We start from the raw sequence: 25,165 nt of genomic DNA on the forward strand, positions 1-25,165 counted from the left end.
CACCTCAACTATCTGGATCTTGATTTCTAAATGACCGTTTAGATATGAAGGAGCTCAACTCTTTGCCTCAATCCGTTCAATAATTTTTCCCTGTGCCAAGGCACCGAGCTCCCGGGCGTTCTTAGCTTGAACAATATCCTTCACGGCCAATTCGACTAGCAAAGTACGTCGAATCCAATTTCGCACCTCAAGGCCCACCAAAGAGTCAATTCCCATCGTAGAAAGTGGCGCATCAACATCAAGGTCCTCCCTAGGCCGCATCATCAAGCCCAACAGTGCCGCTCCAATTTCGCGTGCAAGCAGTTCAGATGCATATGCCGTCTTGAGCCTTGCGGAGCTGGAGCGTATTCCATCAAGGAACTGATTGAGCTCAGCATCTGGCGACAACGATGACGACGGCGCTGATCCTGGTCCGTTCTCGTCCATCAAAAGGTGCCAAAACAGGAAACGTGGGTCGCTGCGCTGGGAAGAGCCGTCTCCAGAGATTGTAGGTGCTTGTTCAGATAGTAGACCCGTGACGACCTGCGTCTGCCGTGTGTCCGGACGTAGCACGAATTCTGTGCAATCCAGCAGCTCTGTCTCAGCTGAAAGGAGTTCGTCCTCGGCGACATCCGCATTGACGCAGCTGGCAGCTAGATTGAGTGAATGCCTATATGAAACAAAAGCGTTAAGGCATGCATCGCCAGCAACGTCACTGGTTTGGTTCGCAATGCCCAATATGGAACTGTTGGACATATACAAATGAAAAAAGTCTAGCGGCTCCGATTGCTCCGTCCGGAACGCACGGTGCAGATTCCATGTGCCTTGAATTCTGTAAGTTGTGGACTCCTTCCAGTCTTCCCAGCAGACGTCGCTGGAGCTTGTGCTGTCCTGCTCGTTTGAACCGCGTTAGCTACATCCGTACAGCACTTTGACACGAAGACACCAGGCCAAAGGTGATGCACGTACCTTGGAACTCTGAGGGAACTGCAGCACGCCGGCAAATGGAATTTCACTCGACCGAATGGCGCGGACAACATCCTCATATCTTGTCATGTCACCGATCACCCGCACTATGTTGCATCCCATTGCTTCCAGCTCCACTTGAAAAGAGTCGTCGTAGAGAGCATTGTCAGCTGAACAGCAAAATAACACGACGTGCTGAGCGCCTCGTTCCACGAGCCAACTAGTGACTGCTTGGCTGAATCTGTTATACGCACCCACCATAAAGTACGCTCGATCAGACCGAAACCGGAGTGGTTCTTTGAATGTCTCAGCTGGTGAGCATTCGGACTGGTCTGGCATGATCAAGACGACCTTGGCCATATTCTCCGCCTTCTGGGCACAGTAGAGAAGATTGGATACCTCGACGGCCGGCACAATTTTCCTCGTCACGATGGGTCCGATAAGTCCTTTCACATAGAAGTCTAGAACGCGTTGCATAAGGCTTTAGAACCACACGTCAGCGTTCAATAATTCTGACCAACTCTCCCACTGATTAGAAGAATGGAGCAAAGCGTACCTGGCTGAAATGTCTGGCCGGTGGCGACTGACGTGCCTCATGTCAACGTCTATTCGGGTCACATTACGTTTTGCAGACCTCATTGCAAGTAACTGGTCACCTGGCTCATCTCTCGGGGAGATGTTGACCAGACTTCCGAATTCTGCCACGCATTGACACGAAGCATGTAATAAGTCTCCTCGCAACGAGTTGAAAACCACGTCAACTCCTGTGCCCTTGGTTGCCGTCATAACGCCCGCCAGGAATGAGCTGTCCTGGCAGCTGAAAATGTCTGTACATGGTATGTCGTAGTGTGTGGCGAGTTGCTCGGCTTCTTCATCATTGCCGACCGTGCAGTATATCTGTGAACTTCAATGAGACATATGACACTCCAGTAACGCCTGCAGAAGGAATAGAATGAATATACCTTACACCCGAGCATACGCGAAATCTGAATGGCGGCAACGCTGAAGCCGCCAGCTGCGGAGTGGACCAAAATCGTCTGAAGACAGAGACGCGTATTGTCAGCGTGATACCCGCTTGAGCTTCAACGGGACGCTCCCCAACGTACGGTAGGAAGAATAACCACAATGACTTACCGTTCCTTCTTGAGCGCGAGCTCTGTCTATAATACAATGTATGGCAGCACTGTAAGCTGCTGGCATTGACGCCGCCTCTTCGAACGACAAGCTATCTGGCAGCCCGAAGCACAGGTTTGAATGTACGCGGACCTTAGTCGCAAGACAACCAGTTCTGCAGATGGCCACGCGTTGCCCAAGCCGCTCTTTGGAAACACGGGAGCCAATTTTTTTGATGATACCACTAGCTTCAAACCCGGAATCTTCGACAATAGATGCCTCAATGCCTGTGTTGGAGGCCGTGAGTTGATCCTGCTTTTTGGTGAGTCGAGGAACGAAATTTCTCTCAATTTTTGCCATGGTAGAACAAGTAGTGACGACTGTTATAGTTCGCGACAGCTTACCTCAAAGCTCAATCCCACAGCCTTCACGTCAATTTCAACATCGTCGGGACCCAATCGAGGCGACTGGGCTTCAGCTCGATGCAGTATGTCTATCAACCGAATCCGATGTGTAGAGCCTTCAGGGCCTCCTTGAAGCTCTTGGGGGACATTGATAGGTTGATACCTCCCTATCAGTGCTTGTCCACTCACTATTGCCCACTCCATAATTGGTTGGACCGCTTCCTCGGTCATCCGACCGTGGAACTCGTCTAGAATTTTGACTACACATCCGAGGCTCGAACCATCAAGAGAGTCAATCTCAACGGTCGCGAAATCCAGGTTGTCCTTGTTACGTAGCATGCGAGCCAGTCCGATGACGACGCCGTACTCCGGCTCCACACAGTGCTCGACCTGGCTGGGACGTGTGAGCCAGAGCAGTCCAAGAGAGCCTGCACGAATCTTGAAGATGAGCTGCTTCCACAGAAGAAACATGTGCTCGTCAAGGTCTCGGAGAAATATGCCGTCCAAGTCCAGCACGGAAACAATATCTTGGTTCTCTGGCACATCTCGTGCAGAGATCTCATCAAGGGTGAAGCGGTCGAACTGGTAACCAGCCTGTATGAGATGTTGCTCTAAGTCAAAAACTGGACCTTTGACGGGAGGCAACCCGTCACGAAGGAGCAGCGTAACTCGCTTAGGCTTGCAACTGGGGAGGAAAGGCATGGTGATAATGTTGTTGTTGAGATAGCCATCGTAAGCGAGACTCTTGATACCAGCAAACCCGGCGGAGCGAAGTTCCTGGTCCCATCTCTCTGCAGGCACGTACGGCTCCAGGGATCGCGAGTCGCCCTCCCCGAGCCACCAGCCCTGTAAAACCCCCGCTGCGAAATTGATCCACTTTGTTGCTTTTACAAAAGAGCCATATACTTCTGCGTTGTTTAGGATTGTACTCACCGGGTGACAATTCTTGTAGAAACAAGCGTCCCCTGGGATGGAGGACCTTCCGCACGTTGGCCAAGGTCTCTTTCAAACTGGGTGTAGCATGAAGGACCTAGAGATTAGCGGCATTAACAGAGGAACAAGACATCGGGTTTGAGTATTTCCTCGGCTCACATTACAGGCAATGATGAGATCAAAAGATTCTGGCACGAAGCCTTGAGCCAAAGGATCTTTCGAGATGTCAAGGACCGCATATTCGATACCTGCATATTCCTTGAAACGATCCCGGGCGGTATGAAAAAAGCCTGACGAGACATCCGTGTAAACATAAGTCTGGTACATCCTTCGCCCATTGGGTGCCAGATGCAACGACGGAAGGACTGTGGCCGTAGTTCCGCCGGTACCAGCTCCAATCTCTAGTACTCTGAGGCCTGGCTTCCGGTGGGCAAGCAGGTCGAGGAACGCGGAGGAATCCGAATTTGACATGAAGTTGTACAGCTCATGCAGCACGCGCCCTTCCAAAAGGAGATCTAGCACGTCGACTTGACCCATCATTATATCCCGACAATTGTTCATGACACGCCAAATCGCTTCCGCTGCTGGAGCCGCCGCTGTCTGCTGCAGAATCGGACGCAAATTTTCCAGAACTACCTGGCGGCCTGTAAAAATTGCTCGTGCATCCAAGTATGATAGACCGCTATAGCTTCCCTGACGGATGTCATTGGAAACGGTCTGAAGCCAGGATGCGTATCGCGTGAGATAAGGGTGAACAGGCTCTATGTCGCGAGTCTTTTCGGCGGTTTCGACGATGCATGCAGCGGCGAACTGATCAAGAACTTTGTGCAGTTCTGCTCGGTCTTCCACAGAATGGATCAAGCTAGAGGCGTCTAGCAGGTTCAAATCCTCTCTCCACGCCAGGACCGCGTCGGTCTGAGAGGGCTGAGTACTGCCAACTCTCTGATTCATGTCGGCGTCATCTAAAGCTGATAATTGGAGATCTTTGGCCTCGGTGACAATGCCACCGTCAAATTTAGCAACGACTTTGCCAGAAATACTGCTGAAGCCTGTCCTGGAGTCGCATTGAGCGGCGATGAGCAGTCGCGCTTGAAGAGGTGCTGGACGAACAGTCATCTCTCCAATGTATGTGGGTAACTTGACCGACCCGAGGCGCCTGGTGAGACCATTCAAGTCGGCTAGATGAAGAACTTGAAACATGCAGTCAATTGCGGTCGGATGAATCATATAGAAGCTTTCACCACAGCGGCTGTCGTTGATGGTGGTGGCGACAGCATGGCGCTCCGTGACGTGCGTCCTCATGTCTATCAGGCCTGAGAAGCGTGGGCCATATCGCATCTGTTTGGTCCTCAACTTTCCGTACCAGTCCTCCCGTGAGGTTAGACGCGGCAGCACCGCCATGTCGGGCACCGTGTAAGCAAGGGTGGAATCGTCTCGTTTCCTTACTTGACCTGCAACGTGTTTGATCCAATTTCTTGAGGCATCCAGCGAAGACACAGAAAATTCGTACCAGCTGAATTCCATCGACTTGTTGGCAGCCAGACGCCTAAATTGAGTGATGATTTCAACCTCTTGACCAGGTTGCAGCACAAGATTCGACTTGATCTGCACATCACGCACAGTGAAGCCGGTGGTTTCAGCCTCAGTTATTTGACGGACAGCCTCCCCAGCCATACAGACGTAGCCTGTAGCTGGAAAAATAGTACCGCAGCCTATCTCGTATTGTAACAACCAATCGACATTGTCGGGCCGCAGAATGTTGCGCCAAGACGGAAATTCATCTGTCGACTCGATCACACGAGTTCCAAGCAAGTCGTGATGTGGGAATTGCCTAAACCGGTATCCACTGGAAAGTCGGCTCTCACGCCAGAGAGGCTCCTCATAATGCCAAGGGTATAGAGGAAGGTCAACAAGTGAGCGGCCACGGCCTGTGATGGACTCATACGCCAATGGAGTGCCGAACAACCATAGGCTACCTGAAGCCCTTAGGATATCGGCAAATGAGTCGCTGTCGCGTGTCAGTGTGCTCACATATTCGTCCTTCCGAGATCCTAGACTGTCGAGATTTTGCCGGAGCGGTCCTGAAAGAGCGGAATGCGGGCCAACCTCCAAGAACACCTTTCTCGCGTCAACAGTCTCGACAACTTTAGTAATTGCTGTCGAGAAACGCACTGGGGAAACAAGGTTCTGAACCCAATACGCTGGACCGACGTGTTTACCATCCAAGATCACATCCCCGGTAACGCTTGAGAAGAAGGGAACGTTTCCGTCTTGAGGAAATATTTTTCCTCTCAAGAGTGCTTCATATGCAGACGAGACCATTTCCATATGTTCTGGATAGCGAGTCAGCGCCCAGAACGTCAGCGGAATGTGTGTGATGAGCCAAGTATAGTCTTACGTGACAGAACAAAAGCATAAAAGAGAAAATGAAACACATGAAAGAGGACTTTTGGGTCCGAGAGGAAATTGCTCACGCGAATGGTATGCCCGATCAACACGCAGCGCCCGAACAAACGTGTTGGGCCTGTCCTTTTTGATAGCCTGCATGACAGCCTCCACGGCCACAGTGTCACCTGTGATGGTTGTGCTGGAAGGACTATTCTCGCAGCCTACAACTACACCTGGAATGAGATACGACGTGATCGCCTCGACCCCGAGCCCAATTGCGGCCATTGCTCCCGGGTGGGCTGCAACGTCCAAGTTGGCTACAGCCCGCCCGCGGTAATACGCAATGAGCATTGCTTCGTTGGCTGTAATGAGACCTGAAGCAAACGCTGCAGCAATTTCGCCTGACGAGTGGCCCAACACAGCATCTGGACGGATCCCATACTTGGCAAGAAGGACAACCAAAGCTACCTGCACGGCGGTGCAACATGGTTGCGACAACTCTGCCTCCGAGAGTCTGCTCCTTTTGCCAGTCGCTGCCAACTCCTCTATTGTTTCGTGTCAGTTGTATGGCTAATATCTCTCGGTAAGAAAATTTAAGCAAGAACGCAGAATTATAGAGGACGAAAGGAGAGTGGATTTCGAAGTGTTAGCCGTGCATACCCAAAAGTGACCAAGTTGGCCCATTATCAAGAGAGCCAAGAAACGATTCCAAGCTCTGAAGGGCCTCGCGGTACTCGGGAGCACTGCGCATCAAGGATTGTCCCATTGCCGCCCACTGCGCGCCCTGTCCTGTAAACATGAAAACGACCCTCGGGGGTTCTCTTATCCCTGGTAAGATAGGACGGCGACAGTTTGTAGGCACCCAGTCGTCAAGGCCGTCAGCGACGCAAAAGGCGCGATAGGGCAAGTGTTCCCGCTTCACAGCGAGATTGAAACTCATATCACGCAAAGAGTCGGCATGAGAGGTAAGATAAGCTTCGTGATCCTGAATGGACTTGTGCAGGGCATCTGGATGTTTCGCCGAGAAAAGGAGGAGCCTTGGCATCAACTCCCAATCCTCGAGTTCCGCATGGCCGTTCGGCGCGGCACTTACGCTTGCAGTCACAACTCCACATTCTTTGGCAGACGATAACAAAGCCTGGCTCACAAGTCAACATAGATGAGATTATCAGGGCTGCTCATTGTATAAGTGGAGCAGTAGCGGGCAGCGAACGCCTGATCAGTGGCGGTTGGTCTACTCACAACGGCATTTGAACCCCCGATGCCAAAAGAATTGACAACAACGAGCTCGTCACGACCAACGGGCCAGGACTCTGGCCTGAGAGGGACTTTCAGCTTGTATTTGTCGAACGGTACTAAATAATCGCAAAATTTGTGTCAACATGGCCGATACTAAGATATAAAACAGCGAAGTTGGGAATTCGAGAGAAATGTGATTTCTTACTTTTCGGATTTGGGGTATTAAAATTGATGTTTGGCGGGATGATATTATTCTCAAGCGCCAATGTCATTTTAATAATGCTAGTAAGCCCTGAGGCACCTTCACTATGTCCAAAGTTGGGTTTGACCTGGAGTTGAAAAAATTGTATTAAAACACGATGAGCATGAAGGCCAGAGGAGACTATTCTTTCCTTCCTTTGTTGGGTTGTGGTCACTTACCGAGCCAATGTGAATGCCCCAGTCGCCAAAGATGTTTGCAATGGCTTGTGTCTCAATAGGATCTCCAACCTTGAGTGATCCGGCGTCAGCAAAGACATTTCAGTTCTCAGATTTCATGTTGGTGAAAGAAAAGAACTTACAGCAGTTCCTGTTCCGTGGCATTCAACCATGGCCGTCCTGGAAAAGTCAGAGACACCGGCAAGCTCGTGTGCACGTCTAATCAGTGACTCGATGGCCACAGAACTTGGGGTTGTGATGGTAGGTGACCTGCCAACGGCGTTGAGAGCAGTGCAGCGGATGACTGATCTGACAGGATCGCCGTCGCGGAGGGCGTCGCTCATTTTCTTGACGTACACAGCAGATACGGCCTCGCCGCGAGCATAGCCATCAGCTTCAGCATCAAAAGTCTTACACGAACCCGTCGGTGACATGATTCCTTGCTCCTGCATAACAATGGAAGTCCTAGGTGAGAAGATGATGTTCGCGCCAACAACCAACGCAGACTCGCACTCGCCAGAAAGGAGGGCCTGACAAGCCTCGTGCAGAGCTGTAAGAGAGGAGGAGCAAGCCGTCCGAATAGTTAGGCTGTCTGTGTGAGCACAAAACTTCATAGCCAATGTCGATAACAAAGTGAAAGTCAGAAGAACAATAGCGGGCAGGCTCACCTTGGTCCTATGAAGCCGAATTCGCGGCTAATGCGATTCGCAGGCATATAGTCGCCATACCCAGTCAATTGATACATGTGGTGGCTTTGAGGATCCCTCCCATTGATCTCCTGCCAGTCTCCTTCGAATGACCCCACATAGACGCCAACTCTGCGGCCTTGCAGCTCTGCAGGTGGTTGTCCAGCTGTCTGAAGTGCCTCATAGACAACCTCAAGCGCCAGCCTTTGCTGGGGATCCATCGTCGCAATCTCCTCTTTAGTCATGGACCAGAAGGAAGCATCAGCATTTTGGAGATTAACATCATCAATAAAATACCCGTGCTCGCTCGCGACGTGACCAATCTTTCCCGGTCCGTAGAAAGCTTCGACATTATACCGGTCCTTGGGGACTCTGCATCGCCCATTGGACTTGTTACAGAGCAGTTTCCAAAAAGAATCAGCATCTCGAACGCCACCTGGAAGTCTCATCCCAAAGCCGCACAAGGCGATCGACTTGTCCATAACTGAAGAAATCACTTTTTCAATAGGTTATCAACTTCCTTCAGCAACTTCTCACCTCGTAATGTTTGCATGCATGCAACGCGGAAGTGTAGTACGAATACAATTAGCCATTTATACGATCATAGCATATGTTGTTGTCTTGCCCTTGGTACACCAACTGCTTTCCGACCGGGAAAAGTTGTCACGTCATGCCTGGGTATCCTCGACCTTAACCGGGTGATTGATCAACCGCAGGTGTGAGGTACTACAACTTGGTGATACTGTACACACTGTGTTACAAAATCCCGTCTCGGTCTCTTGGACTTGTCTAGCGTCGAACTGCATGGAAACGAATGCAGGGGTATCTAGATGGCCGGGCTCCCTAAGGCAGAAAAGGTTCACACGAATTAGGTTTATGAACAACACTTTATCCTTGAGACTTTTGTTTTGATATGTTGAAAACCCCTGGAATCATGCTGAAACAAATGCGTTCTTCTTTTCGAATCATAAACTTTGAGTCCTTGTGAGCTAATACGCATTTTCTACAATGCTACTTCACGAAATTGAAACGAAGCCGAGTGTTCACTCAACTTGGCCCCAGCTTAACTTTTGGATAAAGTTGAGCCAGCATCGGCGCTGTAGCGCCAAGCTATATTCTTTGATAAGTGCGCGCGGGCAGAAGCCGTAGAAAGCACGGCAGTTGGTTTAACAGCCATTCACATTTCAGACGGGCCGTATAAGACTCATACGTGTAGCGTCCGTTCCTGGCATGACTATCATGTACGCGGAGAGAAGGTGTAGATGTAGCGTGGAGCCGAGCCGTAACGCTGCTTGTTCTATTTTTATTTACCGGTTGGACGATGTCGACGACCAATGGAGCGACCAACGGCAAACCAGCGGCGCCGGGGCTATGGGTTACTGGAATTGCTTCACAATTCCCTCCCTACTCGCTTGATCCGGAGCGCCTCGAAAAGTTTGCCTCCCGATTTTATGATGTGAAAACCCCAGGGTAAGTTTGACACTCATTCACTGTTGAAAGCCAGCGTCAATGATTCGGGAACAAGCGTATTTTATCCGCCTTGTTTCGCGATATTGGCCCTGACATATGATTTCCCATATAATAGACTCAAAAACCTTCTCGAGGTTAGTAGGAAAACAACCATTGAGAAGCGGCCATCAGCCATTTCATACGACAATGGCTTCGGATGTCAGGCCGAACTGCCGGATATGACCGCCATAGACGCCTTCTTTCGCCAAGCGGGCGTGGATCTCGCCGTCCGCGCTTGCAGAAAGGCGATGCGGGAGAGCGGCTGCACCGCAGCCGACATTACTCACACTGTTGCAGTATGTCGAGATCATGAGCCTTTTGACGACTTGGCCACTGACTTAGCTGGCTTATAGGTGACGGCTACCAACCACGGGTGCCCGGGGTATGACGTGCTTGTCGCAAGCAAGCTCGGCCTGTCGCCGACGGTCGACAGCACGCTCCTACAGGGCGTGGGCTGCTCCGGCGGGCTGTCACTCATGCGCGCGGCAGCCAATGCCGCCGGCGCCGCGACGATGAGGGGCCAGCCCGCGCGGGTCCTGGCATACACATGCGAGATCTGCACGGCGATGCTCCGCTACGACCTCGCCGCAGCAGAGGGCAGCACAGATATGTCGGCCTTGAGTCCGGCTGCGACCATGCTCTCGGACGGTGCCGGCGCTTTTGTGCTATGTAATGACCAGAGGCTATGTCCCATCGGCTTGGACGGTGGGGAGGTTCGGGGCCGGGGCAAGGGATGCTTTCAGCTCCTCAACTGGAAGAATATGGTTGTTCCCAATACGCATGCGGATGTGGGCTTCTTTGCGGATCCTAATGGCATGTAGCCATCTTTGTAGCCATCCTCTCGAGCAAACTGACGTATCATGATTGACTGACCATCGCATTAGGTTACAGGACAATCCTGGGAAGGGGTGTCGTGGCTAACCATATTAAGAAAGCAATTCAAGCCTTGCTACCAGACATGCTGGCGTCTTACCGCGAATTTGTGGAAGATTCGAGCTTGGGCCCCTCCGATTTCGACTGGGCATTGCATCCCGGATCACCTGTCATAGTCGACGGCATCAAAGAGATGCTTGGGCTGGAGGACCACCACGTCCGAGTGACAAATGAAGTTTACAGAACCAAGGGCAACTCTGGTTCCGCCTCGGTCCTTGCTGTGCTAAGCCAGCTATTTCCAGCGGGATCGGGAAGAGACCACATCATTTCGGCTGCATATGGACCGGGAATTAATGTGGAGATGGTTGTTCTGAGAAGATGCTCTTTGGGAAACGATCAAAGTGACTAGAGAATTATCTTTTGTAGGAACATACATCTTGCTTAGAAATACAATCTGCTCGACGACGGCCTTCAGACTGCGAATGAAATTAATTTCAATGCCTCAATTTTGAACTTTTGGTGACCGTGCAACATTATAAAACGCCAACGGCTCAGCTGAAAACCCTCAAAGCTCATCCTCTCTCAGGTCATCGAAGTGATCGTCCAAATCGGCGAACAACTTCACGCCCCATGACTTGCTGGGATTGTTGAAGCGGGCTTTTTTGTCTTGCTTGGCGATTTCTTTCAGCTCTTTGTCGGTAAACTTGATGTCAAGAGCTCCGAGGTTGTCCGTCAAATGCTTCTCCGAGGTGCTCTTTGGAATAACGATAGTTCCTCGCTGGATCCCCCAAGCCAGCACAGCTTGCGCGGCAGTTGCGTTTTTCTTCTCGGCAACGTCCGTCCAGAAGGAGTCTTTCAATAGCGGCTCGAGGTTGCCGTGCTTGCTGTCGTACGTAGGGTTGGTGTTGCCGAGTGGTGAGTAAGCAATGACCTTGATCCCGACTTTGTCGTGGAAGTCGACGAACTCCTGCTGCTGGAGATAGGGATGCGTCTCGAACTCATGGGCATACGGGCAGATATCGCAGATATCGAGGATGGTCTCAACATCCTTCTTTGCGAAATTGGATATACCAATGTGCCTAGTGAGGTTGGCTCGGACAAGGTTCTCTAGAGTCCTCCAGGTATCCACAATGGTCGTCTCCTTATCGAGTTTGGTACCCTCGTCGGGGAGAAAAGCCACGGGCCAATGGATGAGGTAGAGATCCAAGTATTCGAGACCCAGATGGGTGAGGGTCTCATGAATCTGTCCCCATGCCTCGGCCGTTCGGTGAGCGTTGTTCCACAGCTTGCTTGTCACCCAAATATCCTCGCGAGGCAAATCCGCTGCGGCCAGCCCTTTGCCGGTCTTATCCTCGTTACCTATCATGAATCAAGTCAGCTCGCCCAGCGATGGAATAGATTGCCTATAAGTACGCACGGTAGATCCAGGCTGCATCGATGTGTTCGTAGCCATTCTTCAGACCGAATTCGACGGCGTGAGGGACGCTGTCTCTGTCAGAAAGCCAAGTGCCCAGACCGAGAGCCGGGATGTCGTCTAGTGCCACTGAGACAGCTGCAAACAGTGCAGCACTGAGAATGCTCTTGATTACCATGTTGTTTGACTGATGTAACGACCGATCGAGTTTGAATAGATAGTGTAAGAAACACTGGGTGAGATGTGCTGGAAGGGGATCGTTGAGCAAAGAGACATATGGAAAGTCGATGGCATCATCGCCAAATCATGGGCTGGGCCCCGCAGTCCAGGGGTCGCTCAAGAAGATCGGCGATACGCGGCCGGATAGGCCCTCCAGTGAGACGTCACGTCAACGTGGGCAAGGATTTGAGAGCTTTCACACCACGAATGTCCCTCCCTCAAAATATATGAATCTTCTGACTGTCTTGCTCAGACTGCATACCGCTGATCGCGTCTGTGGCTTTTCTCCAGCTCTAGGTCCCGAACGGGTGCACCAGCCGCGCAGTGTCAGAACACGTTCGGGGTCGTGTCTCCAAATGCGAGCAGCTTGAAAACCCATATTCGCCATTGAGATACAATTACCAATAGCTAAGCTCCAGAGGAGAAGTTTTTGCCTTACTTGATTGTATCCAGAATTCTTGAACATAATTTGCTAACAAGACAGTTCACCAAGCATTGTCATTCACATACTAGTGCAAAATCACTTATTTCCTTTGTCTAGGCGACAAAGAGATCAACCTCGTCAATAAATCTGATTGACAATGTGAAATTTGTATTGACCTTGTGAAGAATTATTTAATTTTCCCTCACATGTTCATCTCATTGCTAGGTCAAGGTCAAGATTACGCACACCCTCTGCCTACCACAACATATACCGCTGGCAGCACTGTCACGCTAAATCCACCAGCGATCACAATCACCGCCAGCGCAACAACGGTCTTTGTCTCGCCGTCCCATCCGCAGCCTACGCAATGCTGGCTGGGCTCAATTTGGGGCGGCGCAGAGCTTAGGAAGGTCAACAAAGGGTATATGGTGCAAATGAGCTTCGCTCTGAGCCAGTCGGACCTCGGGAGGAAGGGCCTCATCACTGATTACGACCTTGTGGGGCTGCGGAGCATTTTCCTATGCGGTGATTCCATGTCACCAGGTGAGTTGCAGATCCTTTATGTTTGCAAAAATGCTTACGTTTTTGATGGAGAGAATATTACTTGTGATGAGAATGGGAACATCTAGGTAAGTAAAGCATGTAGAAAATCCGCCATCTCTCTTTTCAAGCGCTGGAGTAAGTCTTTTGTATAATTTGCAATTGATTATATGCCCAGAGTAAATTCATAATGAAATTACTACCGTAGAAAGCATTCGTTTGTTTTTGGCTAAAGAAGTTTCTTCATACCCGTAACATTGTCCATTTCCACTCTGCAGTGATAGTGATCACCCATCTCTACTCAAAAGACCTAGTTGTTTGTTTCTCAAATGGATTCCAATGAAGTAATAATTACTAAAAAAGGAAATGTCAAGCCGAGATCATTGGCAGCGATTTCCAGAGACACAAGTATTCATTTGTGTTCCATGTTGTCCCTGGAATTCAGCTCCATTATCTGACCGAATCTATTTCTCTACCGCCGTCATTTCTTCATCTTCAAGCTTCAAGACCGTTCCAATGGCGCTTACTGAATATATATCACTGTCCTAGTCTGAAAAATTCATCATTTGTCATTTTTCATGTTCCTCGCATCTCTTTGTTCCCGACTTCTCATTTGAAGCACATTAGACCTCTTCCATATTGGTCTTCAATGTTCTTAGGTCAGCTGATGAAGGAAATCATTATGGTATAAGATCAAATTTATATTGATCAAAAAATTCACTGTATTTTATACGACACCAATGGAGCCTGCAGGGAGTGGGAAAAGTGTGTCTTTCTTCAATGATGTGAAGGCCTGGCTTCACCTCTCATCTCCTGTCGCTTAACAGCTCTCCTCAGCAATCTACTAACTACCATGATCCGAAAATCCACGTTCTCATGCAAGAACAGAGTTATGCCCTTAGTTGTCGTGACTGTGATGATGGGTGCTTGGTCGGCGCCGGATTCAGTGTTGTGAACATACTGAGGAAAAGGCAGCGGAGCTGAATTGTCCTTTTGGAGGCGACCTTTGGAGCTCCTCTTCAACCTCCAACGCTTGAACCTTCTTTGCACCTCAGCTGAATCTTGAAGGAGATCCTTAGCACCGGTAGTCGCTGGTAAAGGAGACATGATGATCTGACACAAAATTGGCTTGTAGGAAGATGTGTGAGCAGTATGCTGTTCCTCAACGTAGACAATTTATTTCAATGTCAGAGACGAACATGAGGGCAGACAAGCAAAGCATATTTTATGCTGTAAGAATTGACATTGTTGTTGGGATGACAATAGATTGATTTCATACAATCCTTCCCATTGTCTCTGCGTGTGACAGTTCCCTTCGCTTGACACATCTGCCGCAACTTCATTTTTGACAGTCTTTGTGATCAACGTTCGAGAACAAAGGCTGCAGACGATGTATCAGAGGTGCAACGCCAACCCGCAACAGACCATCTTGAGATACAGATCCATGCGAGCAGTAATTTACAAGACTACGTCGCCCTGGACTGTTTTTAGACTCCTGTAAGCATCGATACGCGGTCCCGTAATAGCAATGCACTGGGGGCTCTCATCTCTGGATTTATAAGACTATCGATAGTTTCTATTATCACCAATATCGTCTAGTGATCTGGGCGAGCAGGGTTGCATAAATGAGACACATTACGCCACATGCCTCAAAACGTAAGTAGGCAAGTCAAGTTGGGCTCCCCACCATTTTCAGACTTCCGTGGGTACTTCATTGATCAAATCGTCTAATATACTTTGAAATGATCCCAGGGGTTCATTTTCCTCCCTTTAAGTTGAGACAAACCTTCATGTAGAGCCTGCCTGGTGAAAGACAGTTCGAGAGTGTGTGACAGGAGGCTCAACTTGATGCGGTAGAAGGGTCTATGTCCAGTCTTGGTGAAGTATTGCACCATTCACCTGTATAGCTATGCATATTTAATTTGTTCTATTCAAAGGCAGGCGGACATGTCATTGTCTTAGTTGAAGGCCAGCAAATCCCGTGATCATCTGGTGATATTCAAGCACAGAAACACAGCTGATATATATTGTTAGATTACAAAAACTTCAAATGGCGTGGATAATGACTGAAGCAACGCATGTATTCTTCTCGCATGTCTAGCATCTATCAATGAAATCCAGATCTGCTTTAACCAGGGCAAGCAGGCGAGGACAAGTCTCTGAGCAGGTCAAGAAGCGATACAATCCTTTATAAACTCTTAGTTCGGTCTGACACCAGAAGGCAACGGCTCCTCATCAGTAGGAGGGAGAGCATGCTCAGGGAGCCCAACTCCAATCTCCACGAGCTCATCCCAGCTCCAACCCATGCCACCGTGGCCGCTCTTCGTCAGATCCCATTGCTTCACCTCGAACTTGTCCGCGCCATCCTTCCTCTCAACCAAGTCGTAGATCCGGTAATCAGCATTGAAGTACCAGTCGCCCGTGACGGCCTGGCGCAGGAAGCCCGAATGGGAGACGACAATAATGGCCTTCTCGGGGCGGTTATACAGGTCCTCAAGGTTGGACTGGGCACGGGCGAGCAGGTGCTTCTTAACGTACGAGTACTTCTCGCCGGCGGGCGAGGTCTTGTCGGGCCAGACGGGGTCGACGTGGCTGAAGTCGATCTTGGGGAACTCGGCGGCGACGGAGGCAATGGGTGAGCCGGTGTCGCACGGCTTGGCCGAGTTTTCCTGCCAGCCCGCGTGGGCCTGGATCGGTACGCCCTTCTCGGCAGCCCAATCACCGAGGGCCAGCATAGTGGTTTCACAGGTGCGTCGCATGGGGCTGCACAGGATGAGGCCGACGTCGAGATCCTTCAGCAGCTTCTCACGGAGATTCTGGTTTAGTTGTTGGCATTGCTGCCGGCCGAGTTCCGAGAGTTCAGGGTCGAAAATGGTGTAGTCTTGTGTGACGCTGTTAGCTAGTATTCATATTTCACTGGAGATGGCGAAGGGTACTTATGATTAACGTTATGCAACGCTTGGGCGTGCCTAACGAGGATTACTGTGGGAGGCATTTTCAGTATGAGTCGTCTACTGGTCGTAAGCGCTGTGTAAGAGCGGAAGCGATATTTCTTAAAAACGGGTTCACAGTCTATGTGATTGCAACGTGCGCAATTTGAGGAGCTCGACGGACAAAGCGAGGAAGAGTGACTCTTTCCCTTCAACTTTGGTAAAGACAAAGGCGTCACTTAAATTCATCCGTGGAAAGAATGACTGATGAATCGCCATGGGGTCGCCCCGAGCGGACTGTGCATACAGAGACCGGTGAGGTGAGGCGCCGATTCGGGGCCGGACAGTGCTAACCCCCGAACAGTCGTACCGTCCTGGAGCCAGCTCCAAGTTGCGTGCCAAAAAGTTGGAGCTCTAAGTCTAGACAAAACATACATTCAACAGCCACTCGTCACTCCCAGAGCGCTGGGTCAGGCACGACCAGACCGTTTCACCATGACTAGCATTGACGAATTGTTCAAGGCAAGCTCCAGATCAACACTGCCCTCGTGCCATGCAAACTCGTCTAACCAAGTTCCGTCCAGGGCCTGCCCAGCAAACGCAAGGCTGAACCACTCCGTGACCCTAGTAAGTGCCTAGCTCTTGACCCGACTATCTCAGGCCTATGACACTGACAGGATCGCTTTTACCTACAGATCAAGTTTACAAGTCAGCCAAACTCTCCACAAATCCTGGCCGCAATGCCCACGTAGAAGACGATGCCGACGACGACACCGAAGCAGGCCCCTCCCTGCCACCACCAGACGGCGAAGATGACGACGGCGACTATGGCCCGGCCATGCCTCCCGACGAGGGAGAAGAAGATGGCGACGATGAAGAAGGCCGCTTCTTTGGCGGCGGCGTGACGGCGCAAGAGTCGAGGGCGCTAGACTACATCAACGAGACAGGCGACGACCTGCCCGAGGAGAGGATCGACGCGTCCTGGCTCAAGAAGACGGCGCTCAAGTTCGAGCAGCGCATCAACAAGAACGCGACGCAGCGCGCAAAGTACGAGGACGACCCCGCCAAGTTCATCCAGAGCGAGGCGGACCTCGACGCCGACATCAAGGCACTGAGCATCCTGGGCGAGCACCCGGAGCTGTACCCGGACCTCGCCAGGCTGGGAACCGTGGGGAGCCTGGTGGGGCTGCTGGCGCACGAGAACATGGACATCGCCATCGGCGCCATCGAGATCATCGGCGAACTGACGGACGAGGACGTCGCCGCCGAGGAGGAGCAGTGGGACGCCCTCGTCGACTCGCTGCTAGAGGCGGACCTCGTGGGACTGCTGGTGAGCAATCTGAAGCGGCTCAACGAGGACTCGGACGACGAGGCGGACCGCAACGGCATATACCACGCACTCAATGTGGTGGAGAACCTGTGCTCCAAGGTGGCTACGGCGGAGAAGATCGCCAAGGACGACGGCCTGCTGAAGTGGCTGCTGGCGAGGATACAAAAGAAGGAGAGACCCATCACACAGAATAAGCAGTACGCGGCAGAGATATTAGCAATTCTGGTGCAGACTTCACCAGTAAACCGGAGGAAGCTGGCGGACAAGGACGCAGTAGATGTCACACTGCAGCTGTTGGCCGCATACCGAAAGCTGGACCCGGAAAAGGGCCAAGAGGAGGAGTACATGGAGAATTTGTTCGAGGCCCTGACGTGCATCGTCAATGAGCCGGCGGGCAAGACAAAGTTTATTGAGGCCGAGGGAATCGAGCTGTGTCTGATCATGCTCAAGGAGGGAAAGAAGAGCAAGCCCGCCGCACTGAGAGTGCTCGACCACGCGGCAGGTGGGTCATCTGGGACGGAAGTGTGTCAAAAGCTGGTCGAGGCCGGCGGGCTCAAGAATATGTTCACGACGTTCATGAAGAAGAGCCGCGACAACAACCAAGCGACGGTAGAACACCTCGTAGGCATCTTCTCGTGGATGCTCCGGCTCCTTCCCGCCAACTCTCCAGAGCGGATACGGCTGCTCGTCAAGTTCGTCGAGAAGGACTTCGAGAAGACAGAGAAGCTCATCAAGCTGCGGAGGGACGTCTCCGCGCGTCTGCGCCTGGTCGACGAGACGATGCGCAAGGAGCAGCAGCAGCGCGATCCCGCCGATGAGGAGGACACAGACCCAGAGGAGGAGCGCTTCTTCCGGCGGCTAGATGCGGGCCTGTTCCTGCTGCAGAGTATCGACCTCGTGCTGGCGTGGCTCATCGCGGAGGACGATGGGGCCAGGGAGAAAATTAAGGCGCTGCTTGCGGACCGGGACGAGACGTTTGAGGTCGTCAAGACCTCGCTGCAGGAGCGGCAGGACGCCATCGACGACAAGGCGTCGCAAGACGGCAAGGACACCTCAGAGATGTTGGCGACGTTGATGGAGTTTTTATAATTTATGATACCACAGGTTGCTCGAATAATGCATCACAGTCAGGCGCACGTACGCAGCCGACGAAACAGTGTCTTGTGCCCTTCTTTCTTCGTACAATGCATAATGCCAGCCTGACGTCCATCATGCTTGTACGGCCTGATGGACATCTTGGCCCTCACTCCCACAGGTCATCTGCCGGACGTTCCCAAACCCAAACTGACTTGCAGGTCTATCCCTTGGTAGGCGGCACGGGCTTGACGTCGAACACGGCGCTCAGCAGGTCCTTGACCACCTTGTCCTGGTTCTTCTTGCCGGCATCCTTAATCTCCTTGATCTTGACTTCGGCCTCCTTGTTTGCCTCCTCCTCGGCCTTCTTGTTTCCTTGCGAGTGCTACAACCATTCACACGGATCGTCAGTCATGCTTCGCCGTGTGATTATGTAGAGAAGGGGGACAGTGAGGAACAACGTCCTTCGGGTTGCGTCCGTACCTCAGCCTCGAACTTCTTGTACTCCTCCTCCTTCGATGCCCGGTACTGCTCTATCTCCTTCTTGGCCTCGTCACGGGCCTCCTTGACACGCTTCGTCCTGAACTCTCGGGCTGTGTGTCACCCAGTCTCGGTCAGCTCAACTCAGGTCGTCGTCGTCCGTGGCTTTCACGAGGGGGTGTGTTGGAGCTTTCGTACACTTCTGGACGATCTTGGAGGCGTCTTTCTCGGCCTGTAGCTCCTGTCAGCCAAGAATGGAATCGGGTCACTTGACACTGCTAGTCATACCTCGAGAAGGGTCTGGATACCCGCCGAGTTCTGGGCGGACTGCCATGTTACTATTGTTAGCATCGTCTGTCCCACGCAATTGTTCCGGAGAGCGGAGCCTGGCTGACCATGCTGGAGGATGTTTCGAGGAACTTAAGAAGCGGGAGATGAAGGGGTATCCAATAAGCTGTCAAGAGGGTCTATCGCCGGGTCGTTGTGAAGGAAGGTTGAACTCGAAAGGCAGAGGGTTGGGTTGCTGGGCGGATTGCGGCGATTATGACCTAGGTAGTCGAAGGCCACCGCCAAGCGATGATGGGCCCTGGGACAGCTCCCCCAGCGGGAAGCTTGTGGCATCAGCCCAGCAGACCCGGCAAGTTGCCTGCCGGGGGGGGGGGGCTTGATGACGGAGTTCGGTTTTACTGACTGCACGCATTTTCGAGCTTCACGCCGAAGACGAGACCTCTTACGATTGAGATGCGCCTCGAGCTGTTGCGGATCGCCAATTATTCAGGATGATATTATAGCCTGCTATTTTTGCATCTCTCCCTCCTGTGTAATAAGCCTTCTCTCTCTGACAAAATGGCTTCCCGCGGTTCAAAAATCGCCCTCGCTGGGACGTCCCTCTTCGCCGTGTCGACCATCGTCTTCGTCCACTTCCAGCAGAAAGCCGAGAAAGCTGTATGTCCCTACAACTCGCACCCCGCTATGCTCCCCCCGAGGACTCTTCTCGTCAATTCTTGAAATCCTTTTTCCCATATCTCCTTCCGGCCGCTGACGATTCCGTCCCGCTCGAAACAGGCAATGCACCAAGGCGTCGTCCGCGACATGGAGCAGCAGCGCATCAAGCGCGAGAGACAGCTCGACTTCGACCTGCAGAAGCAGCTGGAGGCCGAGTACAAGCAGGAGCAGACGGTGCGGAGCTCAATAGAGGACGTACAGGGCCAACAGGGTGCAAAGAGGTAGCCAACAAGGTGCTTGGATTTCGCCGTGCCCGGCGCGGGCTTAACGAGGAACAAGAATCCAATATGCCCCGTCAAGATAGGACGAGGCACTCGCCGTTGGCTGCACCGAGCGAAAGATGCCCGCGAGAGCGTCTGCTTAGCTCTTGAAGCCCTACGTGCACACGCAAGCATCTATACAGCCCAAGAAGATGTGTTCTAGAGAGGATGCAAAATCTCCACTCAGTACGCCTCGCTGAAGAGGAGGCCCGATGGGCAAGGTTGATGAACACTGTAGATCTTCTTATGTTCGGCCCGCAATTGGGGAATGAAGTTATGCGGCAATAGTCCACCACTCCATGTAAATATCACACATGTCACGCAATGCACAAACAATTTACTGAGACTCAGGGCCTGCGTTGCCTGCGTTATAAATCGGGTCTAGGATCCTAATTCAATTGGTATCATTTTTTGTCATTTGTATATTTCCTTTGCACCACGATGGGCCTTCCTTCCTTTGAGCGTCAGTTCTGTCCGCCCTCCAGAGGCGACTCCATTTTTGTCCATCACTCTTGTTGTTGACGGCGATCTCTGGTGGCTTCTATTCAAGGACAGCCTTGCTACCAGTCCTGTTACCTCCCTCAGTTTTCCTGTCTAGCAGTACGCATCCTCCAACGACGCAACGCTGAGCAAGATGACGTGGACCCCGCCTCGATTATAATGGTAGCTCCCACTGAAAGCCTCAACGCCGTTGTCCATGCAATTCAACCACCCGTATACGCGAAACCTTGGGACAATCTGATGTGAAAAGTGCAGTAAGATGGGCATGAATCCGTCCGTTGTCGCAGCGGCGCAGCGGAGGCGGACCGGCTGACCGAGCCAAGTAACTCGTAGGTGTATATCAGCGATCTTTTATCGGATGGACACGCCCGACCTATCAGTGAACATGCGCGAGGCGATGTTCATAGCTGCCAGCTCCTGGAAAAGTAGCTTGGCAGCATACGGAATGTGCACCTGCGCAATCTTGGTCTTGTTCTTGCAGGGCCGGCATTCGAAGGACTGCTTGGTAAGGTTTCTATGCACGTGTTAGCTTTGAGCTCTCACACCGAGGCAGTTAGGGGCATGCACTTACGCAATCGGCGTCATGAGTCCACAGATCTCACAAATATGGACTCTGAATGCATCTGACACCTCGAACAGACGCTCCTTGAGGAAGGCTGCGGCACCGTGAGCAATCATACAATCACGTTCCATTTCTCCGAAACGAAGACCACCGTCCCGGGCACGACCCTCTACGGGCTGCCGCGTCATGATCTGCACCGGACCGCGAGCACGGGCGTGAATCTTGTCATCCACCATGTGTCGTAGACGTTGATAGTATGTCGGGCCGAAGAAGACCTGAGCTTTGAGCTTGCGCCCTGTGTGCCCATGGTAGAGGACTTCAAAGCCACGTGACTGATATCCGTGCGCTTGAAGCAGGTCAGAGACAGAGTCGACAGTGACATCGGTGAAGGGCGTTGCATCGCCTTCCATTCCCTTCAAGGTCGACACCTTGGACAAGAGACACTCGACCAAATGGGCAATTGTCATACGCGACGGAATAGCGTGGGGGTTGATGATGATGTCGGGCACAACACCTTCCCGACTGAAGGGCATGTCCTCCTGACGGTAAGTAACACCAATAGTGCCCTTCTGACCGTGACGAGAAGCAAACTTGTCACCAATCTGAGGGATCTTAGTGGTACGAACACGGACCTTCACGTAGCGCAAACCATCTTGGTTGGTCGTGACGATGACGGAGTCGATGATACCACTCTCTGTGCTTCGAAGTGGAGTCGAAGCATCTCGCTTGACGTGTTGTGCAGTCCGTTGCCCCAGTTCTTGGTTGTCAGGGTTGATCGGCGATGTCTTTCCAATGATGATGTCTTCACCGGAGACACGAACGCCGGGTGCGATAATTCCGTCATCGTCGAGCTTGTCGTATGTGCCGTGCTTCAATCGGAGTGTGTCGGAGCGGAACGGCTTCTCGAAAGACTCGACAACGTTGATGCCCACTCGCTTTTCCGAGTCGGTATAAGAACGGAAGAAGAGACTTCGGAATAGGCCGCGATCAATACTGCTCTGGTTCATGATGACGGAATCCTCTTGGTTGTAACCCGAGTAACAGGCGATGGCTACAATCGCATTCTGGCCGGCAGGAAGCTCTCGGAACTTGAGGAATTCCATGGAGCGCGTTGTCGCCAAAGGTTTCTGAGGGTAGTACAGAATGTTTGCCATCGTGTCCATGCGCCGAGAGTAGTTGGTAAGGAAGAAGCCCATGGCTTGTTTACCCATAGCCGACTGGTAGGTGTTTCGCGGGGACTACATGGTACGTTAGCTGTGGACAGATACGAATCCATGGGGCAGACACTGACCTGGTTGTGATCCGGGAACGGAATAATGCTTGCACAAATCCCGAGAAGCATGCTTGGATGGATCTCACAATGGGTGTACATGTTGATGTCAGTGTTGATCTTTGTCTTGACCCGGGCGTTCAGATCCGTCGAGTCGTCATTGAGGCGGTCCAATTTCTCTTGGTGGTGTTCTTCTTCGGTCTGCTTTGGCCTCTTCTTTGCCTCTCGATACTCATCAAGATCTTCAGGGCTCATGCAGATCATCGCCGTCTCTTCTTCCTCGGCATCCAGATACTCAATGACGCCACTGTGCTGCAGACTGTCCCAGCCAAAGTACTCGTCGTCCGCCGGGTTCAGATTCTGATCAGCCTCGAGACGCCGGATGTGTTCCTTGTTGAGCACTAAAGTACCCTTCATCGCGCCGGTTTCATGGTTGTCCTCTTGCTCTACTACGAACAAAGGCCGCATCACTCGGCCAGCATCTGAGAAAATCTTGAACTCACGGTCACGAATGTCACGGACAAGGGAGACCTCGTGGGAAATGATACTCTTGCGTCGGAGGTCCTGGACAAGACTGACGAGGTGCTTTGGGTCCTGGTGAACACCAACCCACGTGCCGTTGATGAAGATCTTGGTCGCGAATGGGTTTGAAGCAGGGTCGTACTCTTCCAGTACCTCCATGTTCCGCTGGATCATGAATTCTCTGATGGGGTCTGCTGGTGTTCCAACACTCACGTAGCACATGAGCGACAAGTTCTTGACAAGACCACAAGCCTGACCTTCGGGGGTTTCTGCTGGACAGACCAATCCCCAGTGAGTGTTGTGCAGTTGACGCGGCTTGGCCAACTTTCCATCACGGCCGATGGGTGTGTTTGTGCGCCGTAAATGGGAGAGCGTGGAGGAGAAGGTGTAGCGATTCAAAACCTGGGAGACGCCAGCAGTAGAGCTCATAGCCTTCTTCTGGTCGCCCCAGTTTCCAGTCGCCAAAGAATACTTGAGGCCGTTGGTCAAAGTGCCGTGACGGATACCAAGTGTGAGGTCAAAGCCCTTTTCTTCTTGAATGCATCGCTTCATGTAGGCCATGAGATCGCCTGTGAGCTTCTTGACAATATTTCGGAACAACTTTGCCAGGAGTGGTCCAGCCAAGTCCAATCGCTTCTTGCCGAAATGGTCACGGTCGTCGGTATCGCGCCGACCGAGAGCACACTGCAGTAATTTGTGAGTCATATAACCAAGGAAAAACGCCTTCCTCGTCTCGCAACCTTCGGTCTGGGCGATATGTGGCAACAGCTCCTTTTGTAAGACATCCTTGGCGTTCTTGATACGAATGTATTTGGCGACTTGGTGACCGTTATTCCCGCGCCTGCCAATGAAGTCAAGGGCAACCTCACGATCCTGTACAGCAAATGCTTCCTCAATACAAGGTCGCAGCATCTCCAGCATCTGGGTATCGTTGTGGTCGTAACAGACAGCGTTCAGGATGTCTTCGTCACTGACCATACCGAGCGCTCGGAACACGATGGCGATCGGAACGTCGGATTTGATGTACGGTAGCGTGGTGGATATGGTTTGGCCAAAACCGCCTCGTCCTGTCTCGCCTTTGGCCTTGAGCTTCAAGGTCAAGGAGCTGATGAGTCGAGAGCCCTTCTCCAGCGCACTTCGAATCTCGGCATGGTACAGATCTGGACTTGGCTGGGCCTTTTTGAAGACCTGCACAATGTTGGCTGCAGACCGCTCCTGGGCGATCAACACCTTTTCACTGCCGTTGATGATGAAGTAACCACCCTGATCGTAAGGGCACTCATTCAGTAGGAACAGGCCGGCATCGTCCTCGTTGCGCAAGTGACAAATCTGTGACTTGACCATGATGGGCATCTTTCCAATGTACACCATGTCTCGCAAATGCTCAGGACCGGTCTTCTTCTTGTCGCCTGCTTTTTCGGACTCCTCCATCTCCCATACTATGGTCGTGGGGCGTTCCTGAGTCTCCTCGTAGTGCTGGCGCTGGTCTGGGTCCATCTCGTCATACGGGACTTCCTTTTCTCTCGCGATCTTCACCTCCTTTGTTATGCGAACGTAAATGGGACAAGAGTAGGTAAGATTCCGGTCGCGGCATTCATAGGGCAAAAGGTTCTTGACTGCACCATCACCTTCGGTGACGTTGGGACGGGTGACAAGGACATGGCCAAACTTGATCTCGTATCGGCGCATACGCGCAGGCTCGGGTTCGTCGCTTGGCGGTAGCTTCTGGTCGAGGCTGACGGTGGAGTATTCGTCCATCAGGCTCTGAACAGTCGTTGTGACGAACTCGTCGAAAGAGTCAATCTGCTGCGACACGAGACCCTTCTTGGCGAAGAAGGATGAGATCACGGTCCAACAGTCCTCGGCGGTGATGGACTCATCCTCCATGTCCTCCTCGTTCTCGTCATAGTCGTTCTCCCAAACATCCTCACCGTAGTCCGCCATGTCGACGTTGTCCGAAGTGATGGATTGGTGATTTTAAGTTGGTGGAGGGTGACCGTCGAGTATTTCGCCGTACGGATGGTCTTCGATGGCGCGGTCGGTGGGTTGAGGAAACGCGAAGCGGTCGTGCTTGTGCTTAGAAATAGCTGCCCACCACCAGGCAGCTCGGGCGCATCAACTCCCAAG

The 25,165-nt window shown here is 51.9% G+C and overlaps 9 protein-coding genes across 9 annotated transcripts; 4 read left to right on the forward strand and 5 right to left on the reverse strand.

The window, feature by feature from the left end:
* Positions 1-54: 54 nt before the first annotated feature.
* J7T55_001024 (uncharacterized protein) lies at positions 55-8,607 on the reverse strand (the record flags this gene model as incomplete). The annotated part of the gene is made up of 18 exons (XM_053140299.1): positions 55-870; positions 949-1,115; positions 1,200-1,426; positions 1,502-1,842; positions 1,925-1,982; positions 2,080-2,105; positions 2,212-2,370; positions 2,463-2,525; positions 2,652-3,322; positions 3,396-3,492; positions 3,555-5,728; positions 5,870-6,328; positions 6,444-6,877; positions 6,931-7,138; positions 7,324-7,351; positions 7,443-7,511; positions 7,583-8,027; positions 8,108-8,607. The coding sequence occupies 18 exons, from the start codon at positions 8,605-8,607 to the stop codon at positions 55-57; spliced, it is 6,942 nt and encodes a 2,313-aa protein (XP_052996671.1).
* Positions 8,608-9,446: 839 nt separating this feature from the next.
* J7T55_001025 (Chalcone synthase) lies at positions 9,447-10,916 on the forward strand (the record flags this gene model as incomplete). The annotated part of the gene is made up of 4 exons (XM_053140300.1): positions 9,447-9,595; positions 9,711-9,930; positions 9,988-10,451; positions 10,526-10,916. The coding sequence occupies 4 exons, from the start codon at positions 9,447-9,449 to the stop codon at positions 10,914-10,916; spliced, it is 1,224 nt and encodes a 407-aa protein (XP_052996672.1).
* Positions 10,917-11,072: 156 nt separating this feature from the next.
* J7T55_001026 (nadph-dependent d-xylose reductase) lies at positions 11,073-12,099 on the reverse strand (the record flags this gene model as incomplete). Its single annotated transcript, XM_053140301.1, has 2 exons — positions 11,073-11,866; positions 11,925-12,099. The coding sequence occupies 2 exons, from the start codon at positions 12,097-12,099 to the stop codon at positions 11,073-11,075; spliced, it is 969 nt and encodes a 322-aa protein (XP_052996673.1).
* Positions 12,100-12,208: 109 nt separating this feature from the next.
* Positions 12,209-13,193, forward strand: J7T55_001027 (uncharacterized protein; the record flags this gene model as incomplete). Its single annotated transcript, XM_053140302.1, has 2 exons — positions 12,209-12,296; positions 12,868-13,193. 2 exons carry the CDS (start codon positions 12,209-12,211, stop codon positions 13,191-13,193), a joined length of 414 nt encoding a protein of 137 aa, XP_052996674.1.
* Positions 13,194-15,302: 2,109 nt separating this feature from the next.
* J7T55_001028 (phosphoglycerate mutase) lies at positions 15,303-16,339 on the reverse strand (the record flags this gene model as incomplete). The annotated part of the gene is made up of 2 exons (XM_053140303.1): positions 15,303-15,985; positions 16,300-16,339. 2 exons carry the CDS (start codon positions 16,337-16,339, stop codon positions 15,303-15,305), a joined length of 723 nt encoding a protein of 240 aa, XP_052996675.1.
* Positions 16,340-16,698: 359 nt separating this feature from the next.
* Positions 16,699-18,453, forward strand: J7T55_001029 (uncharacterized protein; the record flags this gene model as incomplete). The annotated part of the gene is made up of 1 exon (XM_053140305.1): positions 16,699-18,453. The coding sequence occupies one exon, from the start codon at positions 16,699-16,701 to the stop codon at positions 18,451-18,453; it is 1,755 nt and encodes a 584-aa protein (XP_052996676.1).
* A 208-nt stretch (positions 18,454-18,661) lies between these two features.
* Positions 18,662-19,316, reverse strand: J7T55_001030 (vacuolar ATPase; the record flags this gene model as incomplete). Its single annotated transcript, XM_053140306.1, has 5 exons — positions 18,662-18,823; positions 18,922-19,031; positions 19,117-19,150; positions 19,207-19,245; positions 19,314-19,316. 5 exons carry the CDS (start codon positions 19,314-19,316, stop codon positions 18,662-18,664), a joined length of 348 nt encoding a protein of 115 aa, XP_052996677.1.
* A 448-nt stretch (positions 19,317-19,764) lies between these two features.
* J7T55_001031 (uncharacterized protein) lies at positions 19,765-20,148 on the forward strand (the record flags this gene model as incomplete). Its single annotated transcript, XM_053140307.1, has 2 exons — positions 19,765-19,863; positions 19,984-20,148. 2 exons carry the CDS (start codon positions 19,765-19,767, stop codon positions 20,146-20,148), a joined length of 264 nt encoding a protein of 87 aa, XP_052996678.1.
* An 887-nt stretch (positions 20,149-21,035) lies between these two features.
* J7T55_001032 (DNA-directed RNA polymerase II subunit RPB2) lies at positions 21,036-24,982 on the reverse strand (the record flags this gene model as incomplete). The annotated part of the gene is made up of 3 exons (XM_053140308.1): positions 21,036-21,198; positions 21,256-22,484; positions 22,538-24,982. 3 exons carry the CDS (start codon positions 24,980-24,982, stop codon positions 21,036-21,038), a joined length of 3,837 nt encoding a protein of 1,278 aa, XP_052996679.1.
* Between the last annotated feature and the right edge of the window lie 183 nt (positions 24,983-25,165).

This window comes from Diaporthe amygdali (assembly GCF_026229845.1).
Source record: "Diaporthe amygdali strain CAA958 chromosome Unknown NODE_6_length_1560011_cov_65_102424, whole genome shotgun sequence".
Classification (NCBI taxonomy): Eukaryota; Fungi; Ascomycota; class Sordariomycetes; order Diaporthales; family Diaporthaceae; genus Diaporthe; species Diaporthe amygdali.